This window comes from Argopecten irradians, chromosome 7 (assembly GCF_041381155.1).
Source record: "Argopecten irradians isolate NY chromosome 7, Ai_NY, whole genome shotgun sequence".
NCBI lineage: Eukaryota > Metazoa > Mollusca > Bivalvia > Pectinida > Pectinidae > Argopecten > Argopecten irradians.
The window spans coordinates 19,202,525-19,224,647 of NC_091140.1; the positions used below are offsets into that span (position 1 = coordinate 19,202,525).

General features: G+C 33.6%; 3 protein-coding genes across 7 annotated transcripts in view; 1 reads left to right on the plus strand and 2 right to left on the minus strand.

Annotated features, from left to right (window-relative positions):
• LOC138327777 (rho GTPase-activating protein 26-like) overlaps positions 1 to 3,213 on the minus strand; it is a 39,852-nt gene extending 36,639 nt beyond the window's left edge. For all 5 annotated transcript variants that reach the window (XM_069274144.1, XM_069274149.1, XM_069274145.1 and 2 more), the window contains exons 1-2: positions 2,943 to 3,213; positions 232 to 327 (exon numbers count right to left, since the gene is read on the minus strand). In XM_069274144.1, the coding sequence (XP_069130245.1) occupies positions 232 to 327; positions 2,943 to 3,096 (250 nt within the window). In that variant the 5' untranslated portion in view covers positions 3,097 to 3,213. The remainder of the gene's footprint in view (positions 1 to 231; positions 328 to 2,942) is intronic.
• A 22-nt stretch (positions 3,214 to 3,235) lies between these two features.
• LOC138327779 (zinc finger protein 330 homolog) lies at positions 3,236 to 15,049 on the plus strand. The gene is made up of 10 exons (XM_069274155.1): positions 3,236 to 3,492; positions 5,813 to 5,832; positions 8,172 to 8,242; positions 9,737 to 9,816; positions 10,858 to 10,984; positions 11,304 to 11,408; positions 12,034 to 12,080; positions 12,492 to 12,609; positions 14,094 to 14,246; positions 14,655 to 15,049. The coding sequence occupies exons 1-10, from the start codon at positions 3,379 to 3,381 to the stop codon at positions 14,789 to 14,791; spliced, it is 972 nt and encodes a 323-aa protein (XP_069130256.1). The 5' UTR covers positions 3,236 to 3,378; the 3' UTR covers positions 14,792 to 15,049.
• A 2,157-nt stretch (positions 15,050 to 17,206) lies between these two features.
• On the minus strand, positions 17,207 to 20,877 carry LOC138327780 (UPF0547 protein C16orf87 homolog). The gene is made up of 5 exons (XM_069274157.1): positions 20,708 to 20,877; positions 19,257 to 19,320; positions 18,629 to 18,744; positions 18,022 to 18,157; positions 17,207 to 17,596 (listed from the first exon to the last, which is right to left on the minus strand). Exons 1-5 carry the CDS (start codon positions 20,777 to 20,779, stop codon positions 17,478 to 17,480), a joined length of 507 nt encoding a protein of 168 aa, XP_069130258.1. The 5' UTR covers positions 20,780 to 20,877; the 3' UTR covers positions 17,207 to 17,477.
• Between the last annotated feature and the right edge of the window lie 1,246 nt (positions 20,878 to 22,123).

The window sequence follows — 22,123 nt, forward strand, 5'->3', positions numbered from 1 at the left end:
AGGTACCTGTAAAGCCATAGTTCGAGGGATATCAATTGCTATGACAGTGAAAATTTGATTAGTGAATCATTGGGATGGTTAAATTAGAAACATGTATTCTGAAAGCCAGATTGCAAAAATGAAACCAGTTTTAGTTGTCTCAATTTCAATTAAAGCTGCAAAACTTTTTGATTTTTATAATGTTGTGATTCAGGAAGGGGTTTGATGCTAACTTGGTTGTATTATATATACCTATCCTGTCCTCATCCTCAGTCGTCTTCTCGCCAATACACTCAAACTTAAAGTCGATCAGCTTGTTGGCAAACTTCCGCTGAGCAAGGCCAAGATCTGTAACCCAGAAATCAAACTTGTGACAATTGCAAATGGTACACAGTATACATCACAAAGAAAATAACAAGATTTGTGTTTTCAATTTATTGTTTTCAATAAAATGGAATCAAAATATACATGATTTTTTTTTACAGTGTGCGATCAATTTGCAAGTGTTTTTAATGACATTTTGATGAAATCTTGATGTAACTGTCAATTAAAATCTAAATCATCATTATATGCCATCAGCATGTCATGTGCAGACACAGAAAGCTATGACTTACTCTACCCATCCACTACAAGGCTTAGTACCATGTGTGTTATTGTCATAATAATTTTTGTAAGATTTTCTCAAGTGAGTCCTTCACATGGATGATCCCATTACAGAGAATTGCTGCAGCACTATATATAATGTACATAGGATTCTCAACAATATGGACAAGCTTATTAGCCACAAAGGAAAAGCATGAGCCAGAAAACAATGTAATGGTATCAATATACAAATTATATTTGTATTCCTAAATGCAGGAAATTTGTTGATTCAAAATGCATAATTTTCTCGATTAATACAAAAAAAAAATATTTTCAGATTGACTGACATACATATATATATACATACATACTTTTTTTTACATTTTTGATATAAAAAAGTAGAGACTTTAATCGATAAGAATGCATACCAGTTTTATATGGCAGTATAGTTTAAGCTGCACTGCTTAAATAATTAATTACCAGACAAAACTTTGTGTTTACATTTTGTAGACATCTGTTTTTCATTCAGATCAAAATTGGCTGTACATGTTCCTTGATGGTATGCAGCTAAGGTACTTTAGGGAGAAGTGTGTTTATGTTTCGACAGTAAATGTTCCCCCAGTGGTCTCTGCCTTTAATAGACCTACATGAACTATTAAATTCTTGGTCATATGGTGTTGATAGAAAACAATTAAGTCATATCAATTACTGAAAGAATCATTAACAGGTTATCAAGGTCTTACCCGACATCTATAGGATATAGGACTTCAAAATACATATAGCATACATACTGCATGTGTACATACTGCATGCAAATGTATCAATGTATAGGCATTTCCTACAATTTTGCATTGATAATGTACACTGTAGCTTTTTCGCATTATTTTAAAACTTAAAATTACACAATCATTATTGTGTTAGATTAAGAAAAACTTCAGGTGACGTCTTAAGAAAACATATATCTTGATGGAAAATACATTTTCCTTTTCATGAATTTATATTTGATCAAGTTGAGATCCCAATAACATATCATATGCTATATATATATAATACCACCGTAAATCATGTACATGTAAGCTAATTCATAAAATGCTGTATATATATGTAAAGTGGCCCACATTAATATGCGACTGGAATCCCTGATATATAACATTTAACCACACAGTTTGAAAATAAACTAAAAGTTAAAACACAAAACATTTCATGTCATAACGAAATGTGTAATTGCATTGTAAAAAGGTACATTAAGCTTCTCAAAGTGATTTAGTTAGATTATATGCCTGCTATATTACTATTGTTTCCCTTGCTAACTTACTAAGGCCTGTGCCTGTGGGTAGAAATGTCACAACTGCACTGTTGTAAATGCCATAGCTTTATAGGCTTAAAAAGATAAAATCATTGAAACATTAACAGACCAAAAACTTCCCTGATGACAAAATGATACGTATACATTTATCTCAAGTCCAGCTGGGATGTGGTGCATTCAGAGATCAGGTGGTTCATAAAACTATTTATACATGTATAGCTAAGCAGTCTCTGTCAGTTTAGTTCTCAATCATGAACCATTTGCCTATAAATCATATCAATACTTTTAATTATATAATGGCCAATATTACTAGATGAGATCATCGTGATATCCATGCAGTGTATACATGTATGAATATGTATATGTATATTTGTATGAACTTCTGTATTGCATGATATTATGTTAAATTTATTCCAATAATTATAATACAGTGTCTCTCAAAATATTTCTGTTTCCCAACATAGGACATCTATAGTGTCCAATTTTAATTATCCATCTATATCATGATATAAAGCATTTTAAAAGCAAATGTTAAAATTATGTTTTCAGATTCACCCAAAGATAAAATTGCATTGTTCAATGTTCATTATTTATAGATGAAATCTCTACATCAATGTATACAGAAGTATATTATTTAATCATTAATTTTCCAAAATCGCATGAAATTTCTCCAGCATATTTTGGTCATTTTTTTTTCATTTTAAATTCTTTCTTTAGTGAGTGTACATTAACAGTGTTACATAATTTGAAATTTAAAAAAGTATTTTCACTCTATCAATTATATAATTTTCAAATGATGTCCTATATAAATATTATGTGCTGCAAAAAAAGAGCCATGCATGTAAAGAAAGAAGATAACATGTCATCTTTAAAACAAGTGTAGATGCTTCATATCCCTATTCACTGTCGAAGTGGCCGGCCCGGCCAAGACTTAATTCCAAGGAGTGGGCGTTTACAAGAGATAGCGGTGCCGCTAACTTATTTACACATTATCTCTAATATATGCGAATGACAAACAAATAAGCGCGACATCAGCGTAAATTTCGAGATAACCGTAATTCCGATGTGTACTTACTTTTGGCGACATGCAAAAGGTTATTCCCATCATTTATCAGCAGCTTGATGGCCTTACTAGTACGCTCCAATTCCTTCTCATGATCATGCAATTTTTCACGGAAGAATGGACTGTCTGTTAAACATTCTGCAAACTCGAGAGGCTCCAGCCCCATCGCAGCTTTAAATTGGTCTCAGATTCGCAATGACAATCACAAAGTAGGGATATTGACGTTCTGAGTTTCATTCATTTTCGTCCACTTCCGACTTCCTGCATAGGGTTAAGACATGCGCATGCTCATTCAGGTCGGAAGTCGACCGTGTTCATTTCCGGTTATGTAGACCCATGTGTCATGTAACGTCGTTTGGCATCGACAGTTGTTATATACAATTAATGGTTTAGAATTTAATACACGATCCTTGAGTGACATAGGTAGACATATTGACGGATCACCAATATGCCAAAGAAGAAAACGGGACAACGTAAAAAGGCAGATAAACAAAAGGAGAGACAGAAAGAAATCAGATCTGGCGAAAGACCTCTTGTAGAAAGGCCATGTAATTTTGTGATGGTGAGAACGATATGAGAAAGGACTCTAAAGATCGGATAACAGATTTCACTAAATATTGAACCATTGAAAAATATGTATCATACTTATGTTGCATTGTGGGTGTTTAAGCTATAGACATATTTCTGTTCATTAACCTTTTAACAGAGTTGTTGCCCTTGTTTAAATAGCGGGATTGCACAGGGTCGATCATCGGTGACAAGGTAGCTCAGCGGTAGAGCATTCGGCTAGTGTTCAGTGGTCCCGAGTTCCAATCCCGGACTGGTCGCTACATTTTCTTCTCTTCTGTTACAATTTAATTGGTGCCCAACTAAAATACCCATGGTGGTGGTATAAGGGTATGTCTTCGAAGAAAAAGACTTTGAAAAAGGAGGTAGGAGTGTAGCGGGATTGGAGTGGGTCGACCATCAGTGACCAGGTAGCTCAGTGGTAGTGCAATCGGATAGTGTTCAAAGGTCCAGGGTTCCAATCCTAGTGTAAAAGGAGCGGGTCGGTGTGACTTGTAAATAGTGTTAAATACGGTCTCAGTCACTCAGCTGACGGAGCATGCTTCTTTGGCTCAGTCGGTAGAGCCGTAGATTTCCACGCCGGAGACCCGGGTTTGATTCCTGGTCGGGGCACTTGACAGGAATGTGTATTTTCCCTGTTCTTCTACATTGGCGCCCAACTAAATAACCCATGGTAGGTTGTTAAAGAGTCTCGGGTTGAGATTTAGGAAATCTCAAGAAAAACAGAGGGAGTAGTGTAAAAGGAGCGGGTCGGTGTGACTTGTAAATAGTGTTACATACGGTCTCTGTCACTCAGCTGACGGAGCATGCTTCTTTGGCTCAGTCGGTAGAGCCGTAGATTTCCACGCCGGAGACCCGGGTTCAATTCCTGGTCGGGGCACTTGACAGGAATGTGTATTTTCCCTGTTCTTCTACACTAGTATGGTTGCCATTGGGTTGCTACATTTTCTCCTCTTCTCTTACAAATCTATTACATAAAATTACTGTACATTTAATGGGACCTTTACATACATGTGTCAAATATGATCCTTGATGAAAAAAAATGGAGAGTAGCATTGTAAAATAAGTGGGTTTTTTTTTTTTAAATTAGTGTATTTAAATTAGTGGGTTGATGTCTTGTACATGGTATTAATTTAAACAGACACTTAGCTGATGGAGCATGATTCTTAGTCTTATAAAGTAGTCATTGGTTTAATTATCAGGCCAGAACCCTAGTTTGATCAAGAAGATTCCTGGTCAGGGCACTCAACAGGAATGTTGATTTTCCATTTTCTTCTACATGTTCAGGTCTTTTGACCTAATTAAGGTCATCATGCTTCATAAACTGTTCAAATTTTAAAATTGTTTTCAAGTTCCAACTGTGGTATTGAGCTAAAGACTAAAGTTCACCTGAATGATCTTGATAAGGTCCAGACAAGGATTGTTATTTTTCAGGTCGATCTGAAATCCAAGATGGTGGCCACAGTCACCATTTCAAAATCACATTTTGAACTTCTTCTCAAGTTCTACTGGTGTAATTAAGTTAGCTGAAACTTGCCTGAAATGTTCCTGCCATGGTTCTGACCAAGTGTTATTTTTTCAATTTGAATTTCAAGATGGCTATTACAGCCACTATATTGAAAAACACACTCTAAAGTTCGTCTTTGGCTTCTGGGCTGAAATGATAATGTTTGAGTGCTGTCTATGAAGTGTTGTTTTTTTAGACCTCTAATCAAACTTAGCACTGTATTTCGGAATTCCAAGATGAATGTCAAAGTCATCTTCTTGAAACATACATAATAATATTTTCCTATTCAAATGGTACAAAGTTTGCATTGTCACATGACCGTTAAGGTCTTTGGGCTTCTTGTTGTTAGACAAAAGTAGAATGTCATAGCTATCTCTCAGCTTTAGGTTAGGATTCAGTTACCGGGTATGTTTTGAAATATCTCACATGCATATTACAATAGCTTACAATGTGTTAGTGTATTTCTGTTCATTTGTTGCTTGATCTATTATTACTGCTGGGCCTATTCTCTAGTTTGTAAAATGGAGTGTAGGATCTTTTGAATTGGAAATTTTAAATCATAATGGTTAAATGTGATAAGTATGCAGTAATTTGAATCAATTATTTATTTTTCAAAGGAAATCATTTGTATACCTGGGTATATATATTTTTTCAAATCTTAGTATAAATTGATAAAGTAATAACTGGGCCCTGTAATACCTAGCTCACTCATTCAGTCAACAAAAACAAATTTCCTGGCACAGTCCAGCTAGAAATTTAGTTAAGTAATATATTGAATATATATATATATTTTTTTTTAATTTTACAGGAATGTGACCAATGCAAAAGGTATGTATCTTTGGAAAATAAATTTCATACAAAATTATACCTAAGGCCATTCCAATTTGATTTCTCGTTCGTCAGATTTCCCGCTCCTATTTTTCGAAAATAAAATAAAAATAAAATATTTTTTTACCACTCCTCATTTTTTGTCCAGGAATCTGACGAACCCAGGCAAATTTTTATAGGGTTCATGTTTACTAGTCATCTTTCCTAATGCCTCCCTTGGCACCGCCTCACATTTGGCCTAGAGTTGAGCGTTCGCCCCTGTGAGGAAGGCTCTGGGTTCTGTCCCCTGGCCGAGACACACCAAAGTCTATAAAAGTGGTAGTTTCTGCTCCCGCTTAGCGTTCAGCATACAGGGAGTGGGACGACTGGTTCGCCCGTTGTCAGTATAATGTGACCGGGTGGGGTGTGTTGCTTGGTGTCTTCGGCGGCATGCTTCAGTGATATAGCACTATAAAAAGGGCAAAAGTTCCACTATACAAGACACTACATGAATATACCGCAGTCTCCCAAAACACGCACCTCGCACAACATACACGCAACACACAGCATACATGGGAGGCCGTCCTTACATGACCCTGGCTGTTAATAGGACGTTAATTAATCAAACAAACAAACAAACAAATAAATATTAGTCACCGTTTCCTGGTCACTCAGATGTTTGAATTATTCGTGCATTGTCTCTTCAAACACACAAGCGTCTTACAAACCTTTACAACAACATAAATGTCAAGTTTTTCTGCCACCACGTGCAGACAGAGTGCACGTGGTACTTAGATATAGAGACTGAGGAACCCATACTTTTAAATAGGCCATGTCCTGATTTCAGTCTGTTTTTTACCGACGTTCTCAACTCTTTTAAAAGACTTTGCATTCGATCTTACATTAAAAATGGCGACCATGACAGGTGATTTGACTGGCCGACTTACAAAACGAAAAGCGGTAATATTAGGTATGTCAATTATATGATGGCAATCGCTAATTCGTTAACACCTCAGTTACCTTATATCTTAAGACCCGGTCAGTGTGTATTTTAACACGTGGCCCACATAGCTTGCATTTGCCAACATGTTTTGACAGCTAGGTGATGATTCGTCTGCTATTTGGTCAAATATCGGTCATTACACACTTTACTGGGATCCAAACTTAGTGTTACTTATGTTTCATTTTCACTTCTACAACAATGTAACATACATTTGCCTTCATTTTTGTGTTGATAGGTTATATTTTTGTTTGCATTTGATTTACCCAAGGCGTTTCATGAGAGAATCATAAAAAAATGAATTTAGAATATTTCTTTTATGAATGTTGATACATGTGGTGAAACTTTTGAGCCATACTGTCAATACATCTTTATACAAATATACTTTTTTAAAGACAATGAAGTAATGTAATTAAAAGGAATAATTTTTGTGTTATATTTTTGGTAGTTACATGTATAAACATTATCTCATTTTAAGTATGAGCAGCTAAATAAGTAACATGCTAAACAATAAAAATGTCAGTTTCATACAATATTATGTGACAACTAAGAAAGAATGTACATGTCGGATGAGGTTTTATTGGTTTAAATGATTTTCAATTAATGCTAATCGCTGGTTGTTTCTATTAGTTTGTTTGTTTTTGCTGAATGCTCTGTCAACAGCAAATATTAAATTTAATTAATTATTGAAATTATTGACAATATTGAGTAAAGCTTACTAAGATATAGCTTTCTCGACTATTTCCGTACTTCCCTTCAAGTATTACACATTGCTGTTCAATGTTAAATTTGTCATGATTTGTCTTAAAATTGAAATATACCATGCATTGAAAGTATTTTGTGTTATAGCATATTTTCAATAGCTGCACAAATACCTTATAACATTAGACTTCCTATTTTCACATCTTTGATACAGTTATGAATGTTGAAAACACTGAAGAAAACAGCAAAACTCATATTTTAACATAAAACCTCTGTTATTTAGTGTTATTTCACGAAATAAACATAAAAATGTAATAAAAAATCCTGTGAAATATTCGCTCACTTTATTTATCCCTCTTTCAAAATATTTTTTGAATTCAAAAAATTTTGCTCGCTTGCTCCTATTTTAAAATTCCGAAATCTGAAGAACAAGAAATCAAAGTGGAATGGCCTAAAAAACAAATTTGGTTATCAGTTTTCTACCAACATTGCATCTAAAGAAAATAACACTTTATTTTTGAAATATTTAGTGATATGCTGTGGGAAAAAAAGATATTTTAAATTTACATTGTATTTAGCAGTCAAACAATATTTCCTTTGATAATCAATAATTATATAAAGGTATTGTATTACTGTAGTTGTTTGGTTTTATCTTCAGGACACAGAAGAACCGAGCCTTCTGTTACTTCTGCATGGCTGTACAAAGACTTCCTGTTTGTGCTCAATGTGGTAAGTGAAAAACCATAAATGGTATGTATATACATCTGTATGCTGCAGAAATTTTTTCTTCAATATAAAAACGATTGAGGTCAAGAGAGTAAAACGTGTAATGTTCATGAAGCAAAAATTTTACTTTTAAAAAGCAATCTTTAAACCTATCAGAAAAAATATTCTATAAAATATAATAAAGGTGCCTATAGTCACGTAGAAAATGAAAACGAGGTTGAATTTGCATAAGTGTCCAAGAGACTTAATCATTAGATTTACATCAATTTCTCACATTGCTAGCCATGTAAGATAGAGTTGTCCCATGAAAGACATGCAGCTATGTAAGATAAATCTATCTTACATAGCTGTGACGTCACAATTGCCGAACAATCAGATGACGTCATATCAGCCAAAGTTGACGTCATTTTTCTTCTATTTCCATTGATTTGCCGGATTTATTTACCATTTCATTTGTTTAATTTGCATTTCAAACCGTTTTACCTAAGATTTCTTGTTTATATTTATAAATTCGAATGGCGTTCTTATTTTTAAAATCGATCAATTATTTAAGAAGTTAAGATTTTTTCACAAAATGGCTGCCTCACCTTTCGTGCAAGTAACTCGACAAGAAATGTGAGAAAATAACTCTTTCCTATGTAAATTATGTAGGATAGAACTATTCCACCCTTGGATACAGAATTTTGGGTCAGAAACCTCGGCAAGCCTCGGTTCTGACCCAAAATTCTGTACCCTCGGGTGGAATAGTTCTATCCTACATATGTACATTTGAAAGAGTCATATATTCTTTGGGTATTTATTTGACTTTTGATAAGCTTACACATTTTGATACTTGAAATAAGGTTTCCAATATTACAAACTATTTTTTAGATATTGGTAATGTTTATCAACTTTGAACAAAATATTGCAAAAGACATCCTGAAAGTGTATCTTTCAGCATTGGTTGTTTAATAAAAACAGAAACACACATGGAAATTGTACAAGGTCACATACCCACCTCATATGAAATACATAAAATATAATTAAAATTAGATTATCTATGTCGCTTTGTATAAACCGTTTACTCATACATTAGATTGGCGGAATAAGTTTTCATTATCATGATGTCCACGTCATGACTCTGCTATGCCATTGTCAGAGAGGTTTCCCTGAATTAGTTCCATCAAAATAATCAAGCTCATATACATCTACACATACCTATTCCCTACCAATAGTGCTTGCGTATATAGATTTCTTTTCAAATCAAAAGGTCAGAGCTCAAATTCACAGCAATCTGAATAAAATAAGGCTTGTAATTTCACTCGACTATGATGCTCAACAATAATATCCCAATACAAGGAGAACATCATTGAGCATCATGGTGAAGAATAATTAGTTAACAAGTCTAATTTCAATTAGATCCAAAGTCATTGTGTTCAGGCAATAACTCAAACAAGCCTTGCATTGGATTGATGATACACATGTATGTAAACTAAACATACCTCTACTGTTACAAAGGTAAACAGAAATGTATGGCCAAGCTGGGAGATTGTGTCGTTAAACACGCTGGGCAGTATACAACAGGACTGAGTATGGTGGTAAGTGCAGTTCAGTTTTATCATAATAAAAAAAAAATCTTAAATTAATCGTGTACATTGCCCTTAATTACACATATTCGATACATTTGAAGTATTGATAATTTACAGGAGTCTCCTTTACATTTCGGAATGTGTATTTAAGGTGATAAACATTTGGGATAAAAGAAAATTCTGTCTTCGTCATTATTGACAAATTTCAAATGCAAACTTTTATTTGGTTGTTTCACTGCTAATAATAATTGTACCTGTAACCTCATATATGGATGAGATGGCAGAATGCCCCAACATGATACATATACCACTACATCTCTGGGTTCCAAGGTGGAATCCTTACATGGCCCAATAAACCAGGTTTCTGGAGGTTGGTAATTTTTCTCCAGGTACTCTGACTTTCCTCCATCTTCTAAATCTGGCACATCATTAATTGACACTGGCTGTTAATACGACATAATGCACAAATAAAAAAACTCCTGTATGCATTTTATTTAGCAATGTTTATAATATGATTGTAAAATGATAAAGTTATTTCATTTGACTGTGTAACCATACAATGATTTCCTTACTGGCAGGGTGCTATTTATGACTTCTGTGAAGCTGTGTAACGATACAATGATTTCCTTACTGGCAGGGTGCTATTTGTGACTTCTGTGAAGCTGTGTAACGATACAATGATTTCCTTACTGGCAGGGTGCTATTTGTGACTTCTGTGAAACTGTGTAATGATACAATGATTTCCTTACTGGCAGGGTGCTATTTGTGACTTCTGTGAAGCTGTGTAACGATACCATGATTACCTTAATGACAGGGGGCTATTTGTGACTTCTGTGAAGCTGTGTAAAGATACAATGATTTCCTTACTGGCAGGGTGCTATTTGTGACTTCTGTGAAGCTGTGTAAAGATACAATGATTTCCTTACTGACAGGGTGCTATTTGTGACTTCTGTGAAGCTGTGTAAAGATACAATGATTTCCTTACTGACAGGGTGCTATTTGTGACTTCTGTGAAGCTGTGTAACGATACAATGATTTCCTTACTGGCAGGGTGCTATTTGTGACTTCTGTGAAGCCTGGGTGTGCCATGGTCGTAAATGTCTGACGACCCATGCCTGTACCTGTCCACTTCAGGATGCTGTCTGTACAGAATGCAAAAGAGATGTTTGGAATCATGGTTAGTACCTAATCAATCAAATGTCATTATTATTAGTGTGTGTTAAAGTGTAATATGAGCAATTTACTGTGTAAAATATTTCATCCATGCAGAAAATGTAACATAATTTTAAATCATAAGCTTATAAATATAATCTCCAGAAATTCAAACTTCACTGTCACCACATTCAAAAAATAAATTGATGGAGATTTTAAGTTAAAAACTACCCTAAGAATACATTGTATGCTGATATAAGAAACACTTATATTTTGCTGTAAAGTTTTATTGATGCTTTGTTAATTTCATTCTGATCCGATTCTCATCAATGTTTGATTGACAGGTGGACGTGTGTTTAAGTGTTCCTACTGTTTAAAGTATCTGTGTGAGGATGATCAGTTTGAGCATCAGGCTAGCTGTCAGCAGCTTGACACCGAATCATTCAAGTGTAAGTAAAAAATAATTCATATCTTAGAACTTTGATTGTATACCCATACATTCAAAATTGAAAGTATTGATACCTACTGTTCTGTTTGTATCTCATTTGTCTTGATTTATCTGATCCTCTTGATAAGGTTGGTGGTCTAGTGGTTGGGGTGGACCAGCATTCTACAATGATACTCTCCACCTCTGGGATACAAGTTCATTCTCTTGCTAAACTTCATGGATTTTCTTCTGGGCATTCAGACCTTAATTTCTTCATTTCCAAAACCTTGGATAATCCTTAAATAAGTTGATTTTTGAAGCACATCAATTAATAAATACAATGTATACCGGTATCATATCTTGTGTATGTATGGAGAGGACTAAGGTATACCTAACATTAAATTCTGTTGGGCATTTATGCAGAGACATAATAAATAAGTACGGGTATATGGTTTTGGAAGCACAAGAAGTAAGAATATTTTTTTAGAGTTCCGAACTACATGTACCTAAATTTATTCAATTTATTTTCTAAAACAAAATTATCTGTGATACGACCAAGGGTATACCTTACACTAGGTTATTTTGTCTGTACTAACAAGCATCAAATAACGATATACACATACTAAAGGTAACATTTGATTTTACAGGTGCCTCTTGCAATAAATTGGGCCAGTTCTCCTGTATGCGCTGCAAGGTAATGAACAAGTACACTTGTTGCTCATTGTCCTTACTTTTACCCTTCTATTGCTGTTTCACTTAAAAGAAAACATTCCATTTGTACAACACAAAAAATTGCCAAGCTTTCCATTATTCCTCCATATGCATGATGATAATAGTTTTTCGATTCTTGCAAACCAAAATTAACAATTTTCAATATTGGAGAAAAATTGAACAATGAAAAAAGCACAAAATTTTTTATGTACATAGGCCTTGATAATGTTTTGATAATTATTTTTTGGATAATTTGTAATCAAAAATACTTTCCTAGTGAATTATTTTAATGGTCTGTCTTCTGTGTCAGGTCTATATATTTGTATGCAAACAAAATTATGATTAAACTAAAAAATTCTACTAAAAGTAAACATTTCCCATTTTTTTGCCATAGGTGTGTTTTTGTGATGATCATGTTCGAAGAAAAGGCTTTAAATATGCTAGAGGACAGCCAATTCCATGCCCCAAGTGTAGCTTTGATACCCAGGAGACGAAGGATATGAGTATCAACAGTAAGTCAAATGTTCACATCGACATGACTATTTTTTTGTTTGAGTTGGATAATTAAGATGAAGTGTTTGAAGGTTTATGCTTTGGATTCTGGGTTTAGATTGAGGGCCTGACAGAAAAAAGGAATTATTTGAAGGATTATATTATAAAAATGGATCATAACATTATAAACATGTATAGTAAGGTATATGCGAGTTATGGGATGAGGTAAATATTTAAGATATGAAATCTTATTTTCAGATCCGTTATTAGTGTGGTGTACTCGTACTATTATTTTCCTTGTCGGGTGTAGAGTCTGTGTACATCCACTATGCGCAGATTCCAACTGCGCATGCAATACTGGAAGTCAGTGTCTTATAGCGTTTACAATGTAATAGATTTCGTCATGATTTAGTGACACCAAACTTTCAAAAACATGTGTTAAGGTATAATTGACAGGGATAATCTACTATAAATTAACAACAATGACATTTCACAGTGCTAAACGCATTTGTTTTGTGTAAACTTCAAGCGGCGTATCATACAAACTCTTGCATTATATAGTCATGATATTCTAAGCATCTGATCGACTTTGGAAAATTCCGGAACAATACAATGCAATTCAGGTTTATATAGTCAATAAAAGAAAGTGATGAAATGGATAACTTTTAGTACCAGCCACATATTTAATTTATTTCACATTATCCTAGGTCCTAGGTGTACGATGCACTATCGCTTACTAAACTCTGTGACCATAGACCGCAATTGCTACAGTACTAATTAATATTTATGAAATTACACAGCTTTGCGTGAGAGAAACAGAATAAAAAACACATCATAAATTATCAGTCTGAGTGTCTGAGCTCTAGATCTAAGGTACCCCAGAATGGTGTTCAAGCATGACACATGTAAGTCACCACGTGCACAGAGACTGGATGGTGTTCTAGCGGACGACTATTTTGAACAACGAAACAAGTTTATCATATCAATATCAATTTGATAATAAACACACTTTTATGTAACAAAGAACTTCAAAGTAATTTCACATTTAAAGTTCTTATGAAGAAAAAGAAACTATTTATTACCATGCACCAAGGGCGTAAACCACCTCCTTGCAATAGTCCCAAGGATAATGAGCGAAAGTGCTATATATATACATGCTCCTGTTGGAGAGGATGATTTCAAAGTGGAAATTAAGGTTAGGAAGTATTTAGCGAGCACTTGAATTCTAACAGACATATTTCTAGTTTTTTATTTATTTCAAGGGCCTTTGACAAGATAAATTTTCTACACATATTGTTAATGATCTAATATGGGGAAAAAGTTAATTATCAAATCACATATATTGAATATTTAAAAAACAACAAATAATGATTTAATTGATAATTTCCCAAAATTTATTTGTTCAAAAAATATAATTTTCATTTGATCTGCAGCCCTAGATTAGGAAAACTATGCATAATGCTACTATATAAAATGACTTACTGCATTATTTTGATATCTACAGCTCGACGTCATCAGTTTGGGAGACAGCAACTTGGTGATTATGATGATGATGATGATGACTATGATGGTGGTGGCGGAGGCTTCACCTTCGGTGGTGCGTCTGGGTTCTCCTACGGCGGAGGAGGCGGGGCAGGCTACTCCTACGGCAATGATGGTAACACTTCATCAATTCTGGTTCCAGATATTTAAATGTACCATTCCATGGAAACGATAGTCATTTTGTGAAATGCAATTATATGGAAGTATACACTTCAGCTGAGTTTAACTTTTAATGCGAATGCAGCTTTCTTTCTACGGAAATAATTCAACACATTTACCCCTGAATTCACAATGAACTCTTCCAGCCTTTGAATTAGAATTTTTCATATGATTCTTAGGGGTAAGTTAATTAAATATTAATTTCAAAAAATTGTTTTCATCTTTGTAAGATAAATGCGGTAATAAGCTAACACATTTTATTTTTAATTAAGAAAATGTTTATTAATAAAACATTATATTTCGTGCAAAATCCTTTTCAAATGAATTTCCAAATAATGAAAAAAATTAAATTGTTTTGTTTAAGATTATGATGATGACAATGGTGATGATGACTCTGATGATGAAGAGGAAAGTGAGGAAGATGAGAAAGAAGATTTAAAAGATGAGTTGAAAGCCTTAAAAGAAGATTTGAAGACTGACTTAAGCAAAATGAAATTATGATTTTAAAAGCAATTAGAAATAAATGGATCATATATATTAATAATTAATCTATATGTTATTCCCTGTTGAAATAGCTTGATATATATTATAGATGTCAATATTTAAGGAAAAAGTAATTTAAGTATATATTTTGCATCATTTGCTTCAATCTAAAATGTTCCATGCCTTATGTTGCCTCTATTTTGTTGCAATTTGATTTCACGAAAACAAGATGATCCTATGTCAACAGCAAATAAAATTGAAACATTTTCAGAAGGATTTCCACTTCTTGATTTAATTGATGATATATATTTGGGTTGAAGTTGCAGTATACTGACAGGGATCAATCTAGGTTTCGGAGAAAACTACCCTTTTTCAACATAGGGCAATATTTGAAAGATATTGGGGTTTTTGATTTTCTTATTTAGGTCCAAAATCATATTCATTCTGACGAAAAAGTATTGTGAAACAACTAATTTTAATTTTTAGATTCATTAAAGCAGGATTTTAAGTTAAATATAATTAAAAGGGTGAGTTTATCATAACATGCAGTAGCTGTATGATGAATATGAAGAAATGTCATTTTTAGCTTCAAAGAGGGGAATTTCTATATATTTAGGGGAATTTTAGGCCTGAAGGGAATTCATTCCTTGAGGGGAAAACTGCCCATAAACGGTAGTAAATCATAGCTGGATTGATCCCAGACTGATTATGTATAACATGAAATATTTGTTTTGTAGAAATGTTCGTGGTATTTGATGGTTGCTAATGAACCAAAAATAAGAAAACATTGGAATTGTACCATCAATCTAATTAAAACTAGAGATGTAATTCCTTATTGTTAACCAATCAGCGTGTTGCTTATGAAATCTTCAGTGTGGTTGATTCTTTTGGAAGTATAAACAGCTACTAGTAAGTCCTGAGATGTTTCAATTCTAGACCAGTGGTCATGCAGAGGTGAAGCGTATCGTAGAGCATCGTAGTAGAGCAGAATTACAAGTCTAATTTCAATTAGATTGATATACCATCAGCTTACCACCAATATTTCTTACCATATTAAATTTGAACGCTAAACAACCAAAGTGTACCTACAAACGTCATAAACAGTATCAGTAAAGCAATTCTCTTATGAAAGGAAAGCATATCTGACCGTATACATGAAGGCCTGCCTTGAATATATTGAAATTTTTCATCCTATCTCTCTAAATTTAAACAAGAGGAATGAGATGCCAAGAATTAAGACATTTACAATGTACACCAGGCTGATTTACTTAGGTTATCACCTACGTGAACGGTGCTGTTTGGGGCCTTGTCCACGTGCACATATGCATGCGGCTTCTGAAACGCAATTAATTATAAATTCACCAATTAAATGCTCATGTTTACGAGAAAATGATTGAATATAATATCTTCAGGAAACTAAATACTTTCCCTATAGATTTTCTGCCTTACATTGCTTATGCCAGGTACATCGGTACTCAAAACTTGTTTTTACTGATTTCAACTTGGATATTTCAAACTCACGATTTTTTCCTGAAGCTTACTTTCGGATAATTCGAACTGGTCCATCAATATTTATTAAATTTTGTTCGAACTAACCGAAGGTTTACTGTATTTAATACTCTTATAAATATTATAATGCTTTAATAATATTACACAATTACCTGGTATAAATTCAATTTTAGGGCAATTTAAAATAAACTATGCAGATACATCGAAATTCTGTGTGACAAGACAGCAAATCAAATACTTTAAATGGATCTTACTACCAGGTGTGCATGTGATATAATTATCAAATATGGGAGCATCATTTCATGCATCTTGGATACGCCATATGACATTATATCCACCACGGAGTATCGAGGATGCATGAAATGATGCTCCCCGATTTTCAAAATTTTCTTTTATTTTGGTGGGGTGGGGTGTGTGTGTGTTCTTATACGATAAAAATATTATAAAAACATGTTGTGGCTTTAACAGCCTTTCAATTCTTATCTTCATGGCCTTATTATTATCAATAATATTTCATGACATGTCGTTTGATCTGCAGAATACCTCTAGACCAGGTATGTACCTGGTATTTCGTTTATGTAGCTAGATGTCTCCATATTTAATAATAACCATTACAATTTGGCCTTATCATTATGGGCAGGTACTTTGAGGGAAAAACAACAAAATTGTTCATTAGCTGTATCACTCTTGTGCATGTGCTTCAATTAGAGTTACCTCCCATGTACTTGAACTGTACATGTAGTGTAGAATCTAGCTCCAGTTGCATCTCATGACATTTCCTTGACCTTACAACAAAATTAATTTGGGATGAAAAGGAGAGTCTCATATTGAAACCCTTGACAAGCAAAGATCCACATTTCCCGGTAACCAAGGGACACAGCTAAATAGTAAAAGGATCCACAATTAACTCAAAAAAATTCAATATACATACAAAAAACATTTATTTATAAAACACTTATCATTACATTTACACTGTTTTCATTTATCACTCGTACACATTAACTAAACATGTCATACTTATATCATTATATCATATAACAACTGTAAATACATATTAATATAAAATTGCACATCAGTTATTTGCTATTTATAGAACACAGAGTACATGTACGTCCATCATTTTAGCCTCACATCTCTTCTTCAACACCATACAATACATTTATTCCATAGTTTCACATCCACACTACTGAGGATGTCAACAAGGCTGTGAACTCTGTAAGCTGAACTTCCTGTTGAGCTCCGCGAGGATTATGTTGAATTGGAGGGCTTTCTCTGGTCGTAACTTCACAAACATGTCGTCTTCTACTGGTAGAGCTGTACAAGTAGAAAATTGAAAACAAACAATAAGTCTCATTTATAAAATATTGAAAAGTAAATATATATGAAAAGTGTTCCAAACCACATCAAAGCTTGTTAAAAATTATAAGTTGCTATTTTTGATAAACAAGTCAACAACACAAGATGAAGAAAACCCATCAATATGTATTGACCTTTCAAAAGAATAATTAACATCAACAAGAGTCAATCTTTTGTCCAAACAAGACAAACACCTTTAGATTAAGTGTAAAATTATAAATGAGAACAAGTTTTATGAGTCCGCTCCAATGAAAACGTATTTTTAGGAATTTTGTCAAAATGATTTTCTTTGTGTCCACTGATTCGTTCAACAATTTGAAACAGTAGTTTACAGTTTGAACACGACAGGGATTTCAGATTAAAGAACAGACCAGCAATCTTACGTTTTTCTTCTACTTCAGGAACTGTCTTTGTTGGTGTTTGTTTCGGTCTGCCTCTCCTCTTACGACCAGGTGTTTCTTTCTCTACTTGTACAGGAGGAGGAGTCTCAGCTGCTTGCACCTGTGGTGAATTCTGGGACTGAAAACACATTCAGCTGAATTAATTAATGACAAAATCAGTTATCATACACATATGTACTGAGTGCCAGATTTCTATTATACAGTCAATTAGATGAAATTTGAAGAATAACAAGGCATGAACCAGGATTTTTCAAGCTTCTCAAAAAAAAAGAATGTAAAATATCTCAAATATTGAGATATGAAATTATATTGTCAAATTTCAGTTGAAGATATGTTATTTGTGCAATTCAATGAAATATTACACAATTACAAGCCTACACTGATGTGATAATTTTTTTCATTTCTATAATTATTTTTGAATGTGATTAATGTAAATGCCAAATTATCCAAAGTTAAAGGTATAGAAAATTGAGATATTCAGGCAATTTTAAAGAACATTTCATATATAATATATGTGATTGTAAGTTAAAAATTTTAACCCAGTATTTTATTATCAACATACTGGTAAATGTCATTACATGTTCTTTACCTTTTTCCTGGCACGCTTTGCTTGCACATCAAGAACCATAGGATTAAAGAAATCTGGCCTTTCTCTTCGTGTTCGTTCTGTACGTCTTATCTTAAAACTTGCTTGTTCCTCTTCAGCTGAATAATGACACAAACATTATGAGCTAAAAGGCATGAATATTTACTGTAACAGATTAATGTGCTATGAGTACAGAAAGTTTTAAAATATGACAGACCTTTTTCGTCCACAACTGACATTTACATTTTGATTCATTTATAAGCTTCCCCCCCAGGGCCCTAATTAGTTGGCAAATAATTTTGTTCTTTGTATAGAGCAGATTAGATAATGTAAGACCTTGCAAGTTGATAGTCTATATTAGAACAATATAATAATTACACAAGGTATATGTTTGTTGATATATTAATGTAGTACATGCAGGGTTCTCACTAAGTTTTTTTTATAGATGGTTGAAATTATTATTATTAGGTGGTTGGGGGCCACTGCATGGCCCTTATGATGGCCAATACCTATTTCTGGCGAAAATAGCCGGTTGTAAACAAAGAAATAGACAGCTGTTTTTGCCGGCAACCAGCTTTTAACGAGAACCCAGACATGTATAGTTATGTATTATCAATTACTCTGTACTTACTGGGAGTTGAAGGCTTTTTTGAGAACTGGTGACCACATGGACAATGTTTGCATGCCACTGGAATCTGCAATACACATCATATTAAGTACAATTCACCCCTTAAGCTTTTAGAGGGGAGAATCCTCCTGCATTTGGTTAAATTGACATGCATGTACATGTGTTCTCCTCTCATTGCAGAACACTGTCCACATTTTAAATTCAATACATTAATGTATCTCTTTCATGCTAACTCTTTTTATGCTGTGAGACTCAATGTTATTTTAATTAAAAGAAATTTGCTTGTATCACAAGCTTTGCATCGTAATGTAACAGGAAGGGCATTAGTATCATGTGATGTTATCTCTTTCATTCGCCTTTTTCCATTTTTGATATGATTATTATTTGCTTAATCGGAAAACCATTTTACCATTCAAAACCTTATAAATGTTCATACTCCCGGTATATATAGATTATTGAAAGTTAAACAGTGAAGATGTTCTAGAACTTGTATTTTTTTTTACTTGCCTCCTTTTTACCATCAGTATGTTTTAACAGTAATACACCAATTTGTTATCTTTTAATCTTAAAATTCTGCCCTAAATGACCAGCAGGCTGTTGCTGGACTGATCGAAATAAACACAAAGTGACAAACAAACCTTTCCAAAGTACAAATGTATCCACTTTAATTATTCTAGACAGAAGGAAGCATTGTTCTTGAATATCAATTGCATTTCATTTGAATGCATAGTAACAAGAGAAGAGAAAATGAAGTGGCCAGACAGGTATTGGCCAGGGATCTCCAAACACTAGCTGGATCTTTATTTTGTTAAGTTCTACTCCTTGAGCTCCCTGCATGGTCACCAATGATTGATCGACCCAGTCAAATCCAGCTGCTTTTTTTTTTAATTTGCTCTCAACTACATGAATCAGTTGGTAACATTCTAAAAATTTTACACAGTCAGTACATCACAGCAATATACGTCCTTGATCACAGAAATTATTTCAGCTAGGTCAGGGAGAATTAATAATTTTGTGAAGATTGAAACTGTATCAGCGTGCAGTTAGTCATAGACTACAGGTATTTCTGATTCTGGCATTCACAACAAAATGATCTGTAATTATGGTCAGAAAACAGAAAATATTTATTCAAGATAATCATTTTAACCAGAAACATATATTATGTGGTATGTTTTACCCCCCCCCCTCCCGCACTAATTACATCATAAGATATATATGTAAAAAAATGATATACTTTAGGCCTACATATGTAAGCCTAATTTAATAATACCGTGCTTTTGATGGACTATCTAAGATTTTTATGATTTACAAGACCTCTTGAAATCAGCTGAAAATTGAAATATTGGCCCGACATGACCAAAATATAAACAGGTGACCGGTCTGATTTATCTGGCGAAATACTGACATATGTACAATCAATGATGTAAAACAATGGATATGAAATGATCAAATACCTGCTGATCGCATTTTGGGCATTTCTTTACGACAGTTCTGTCGAAACTTTTCTTTCTAACAATTCTTGGCATGCTGCAATGTTTACAAGCACAAAACCGGAAATGAATGATTGTTGCAGCGCCACCTAGTTAACGGTATAAGATTAACTACAGGGTTCGACTCCTCCTCACAAAAAAAAAAAAAAAAAAAGATCATATTCATTGGTATTTTTTTTTAACTTTTATTATGTAGAAGTTTTCGTTTTCAGAGTATCTTCAGAAATAATTTATATAATTCACACGAGTTAATTAATTACATGAAGTAAAAAAAAATTTGATATGAAGTTAACACAAACTGAAAATAAATGCCATAAAATAAATAGGACTCCTATACATTTACAAAACTTACTAATAGGTGCTAAGTGATAAAAGTTCTATATCCTTCTGTTATTAATAACATATATTGAAAACAACAAAATTGCAAGATAACCCTATACACACCACCTAGAATACATTATATATTAAAAGTTTTATAACTATTTTTAAGTGTTCCAATTTGTAGTCTCCGCTTACCACACACAGGTTCCGTGAACTATAATATACCAGCATGAAGTCATGATTAATTAATTAATTAATTTTATTGAAAGTTATTTGTAAAAAAGGTATATTTTTGTATGATCATTTACGGGTGTGTATGTCATGTCGGAAATCGATTTCTAAATATCAATATATACCCATTAGTAAGTAGATATGTATTATGGATATCAAATATGCCCCAGTTTCATTTACGGATGGATGTAAAGAAATGACGGATCTATTCATAATCTATTTATGGTATCTTATAAAAAACTTTTATTTATGGATATTCTCTGTGAAACAATATTGTTTTGTTGTTTGATTAAAGATATTTTACATCAAAGGCACAATACATCGAGGAGGAGGAGAAGAAGAAGAAGAATATAAGCACATTTTATAGGTGGACATAAAATTATGACTACCCATTATCTGTCAGCAAACACTAGTACTACAGTACAGATGTTAATTGAGATGAGGGGTCCATATAACATTTGATAAGATAATGTATAGGTTCGCTGTATCACAGGCTTTGGGCTCTATAGATATACGGACATCTCTATGCATGTGAATATGTTAAATGTTTTGACACACTATAACACATATATATAGAGCTGTCCGTATATCTTTTGGACCGAAAGCCTGTGTCAATATGTGATGCAAACAAATAAACATCTTCAACTGAGATCATTCTGAAACAAGTCAACAAAGAGGCGTGCCGACACACATTCGCTGTGCACCAAACTGAACAACGGACCGTCCGGGACGAGATATTTGCCACCTGTTCTAGCTAAGTACTTGATAAGTACTCAGTATGTGTATTGTTGCTTTAAAGGGACAATTCACTCACGCTAATTCTTTTAC

Coding starts and splice junctions, on each gene's coding strand:
- LOC138327779 (XM_069274155.1), top strand. CDS start 3,379: ATGCCAAAGAAGAAAACGGGACAACGTAAAAAGGCAGATAAACAAAAG. Junction 5,833..8,171: donor GAATGTGACCAATGCAAAAG/GTATGTATCTTT, acceptor TTTTATCTTCAG/GACACAGAAGAACCGAGCCT. Junction 10,985..11,303: donor AAGAGATGTTTGGAATCATG/GTTAGTACCTAA, acceptor TTTGATTGACAG/GTGGACGTGTGTTTAAGTGT.
- LOC138327780 (XM_069274157.1), bottom strand. CDS start 20,779: ATGCCAAGAATTGTTAGAAAGAAAAGTTTCGACAGAACTGTCGTAAAG. Junction 19,321..20,707: donor GCCCAAAATGCGATCAGCAG/GTATTTGATCAT, acceptor TGTGTATTGCAG/ATTCCAGTGGCATGCAAACA. Junction 17,597..18,021: donor TCCTGAAGTAGAAGAAAAAC/GTAAGATTGCTG, acceptor CTACTTGTACAG/CTCTACCAGTAGAAGACGAC.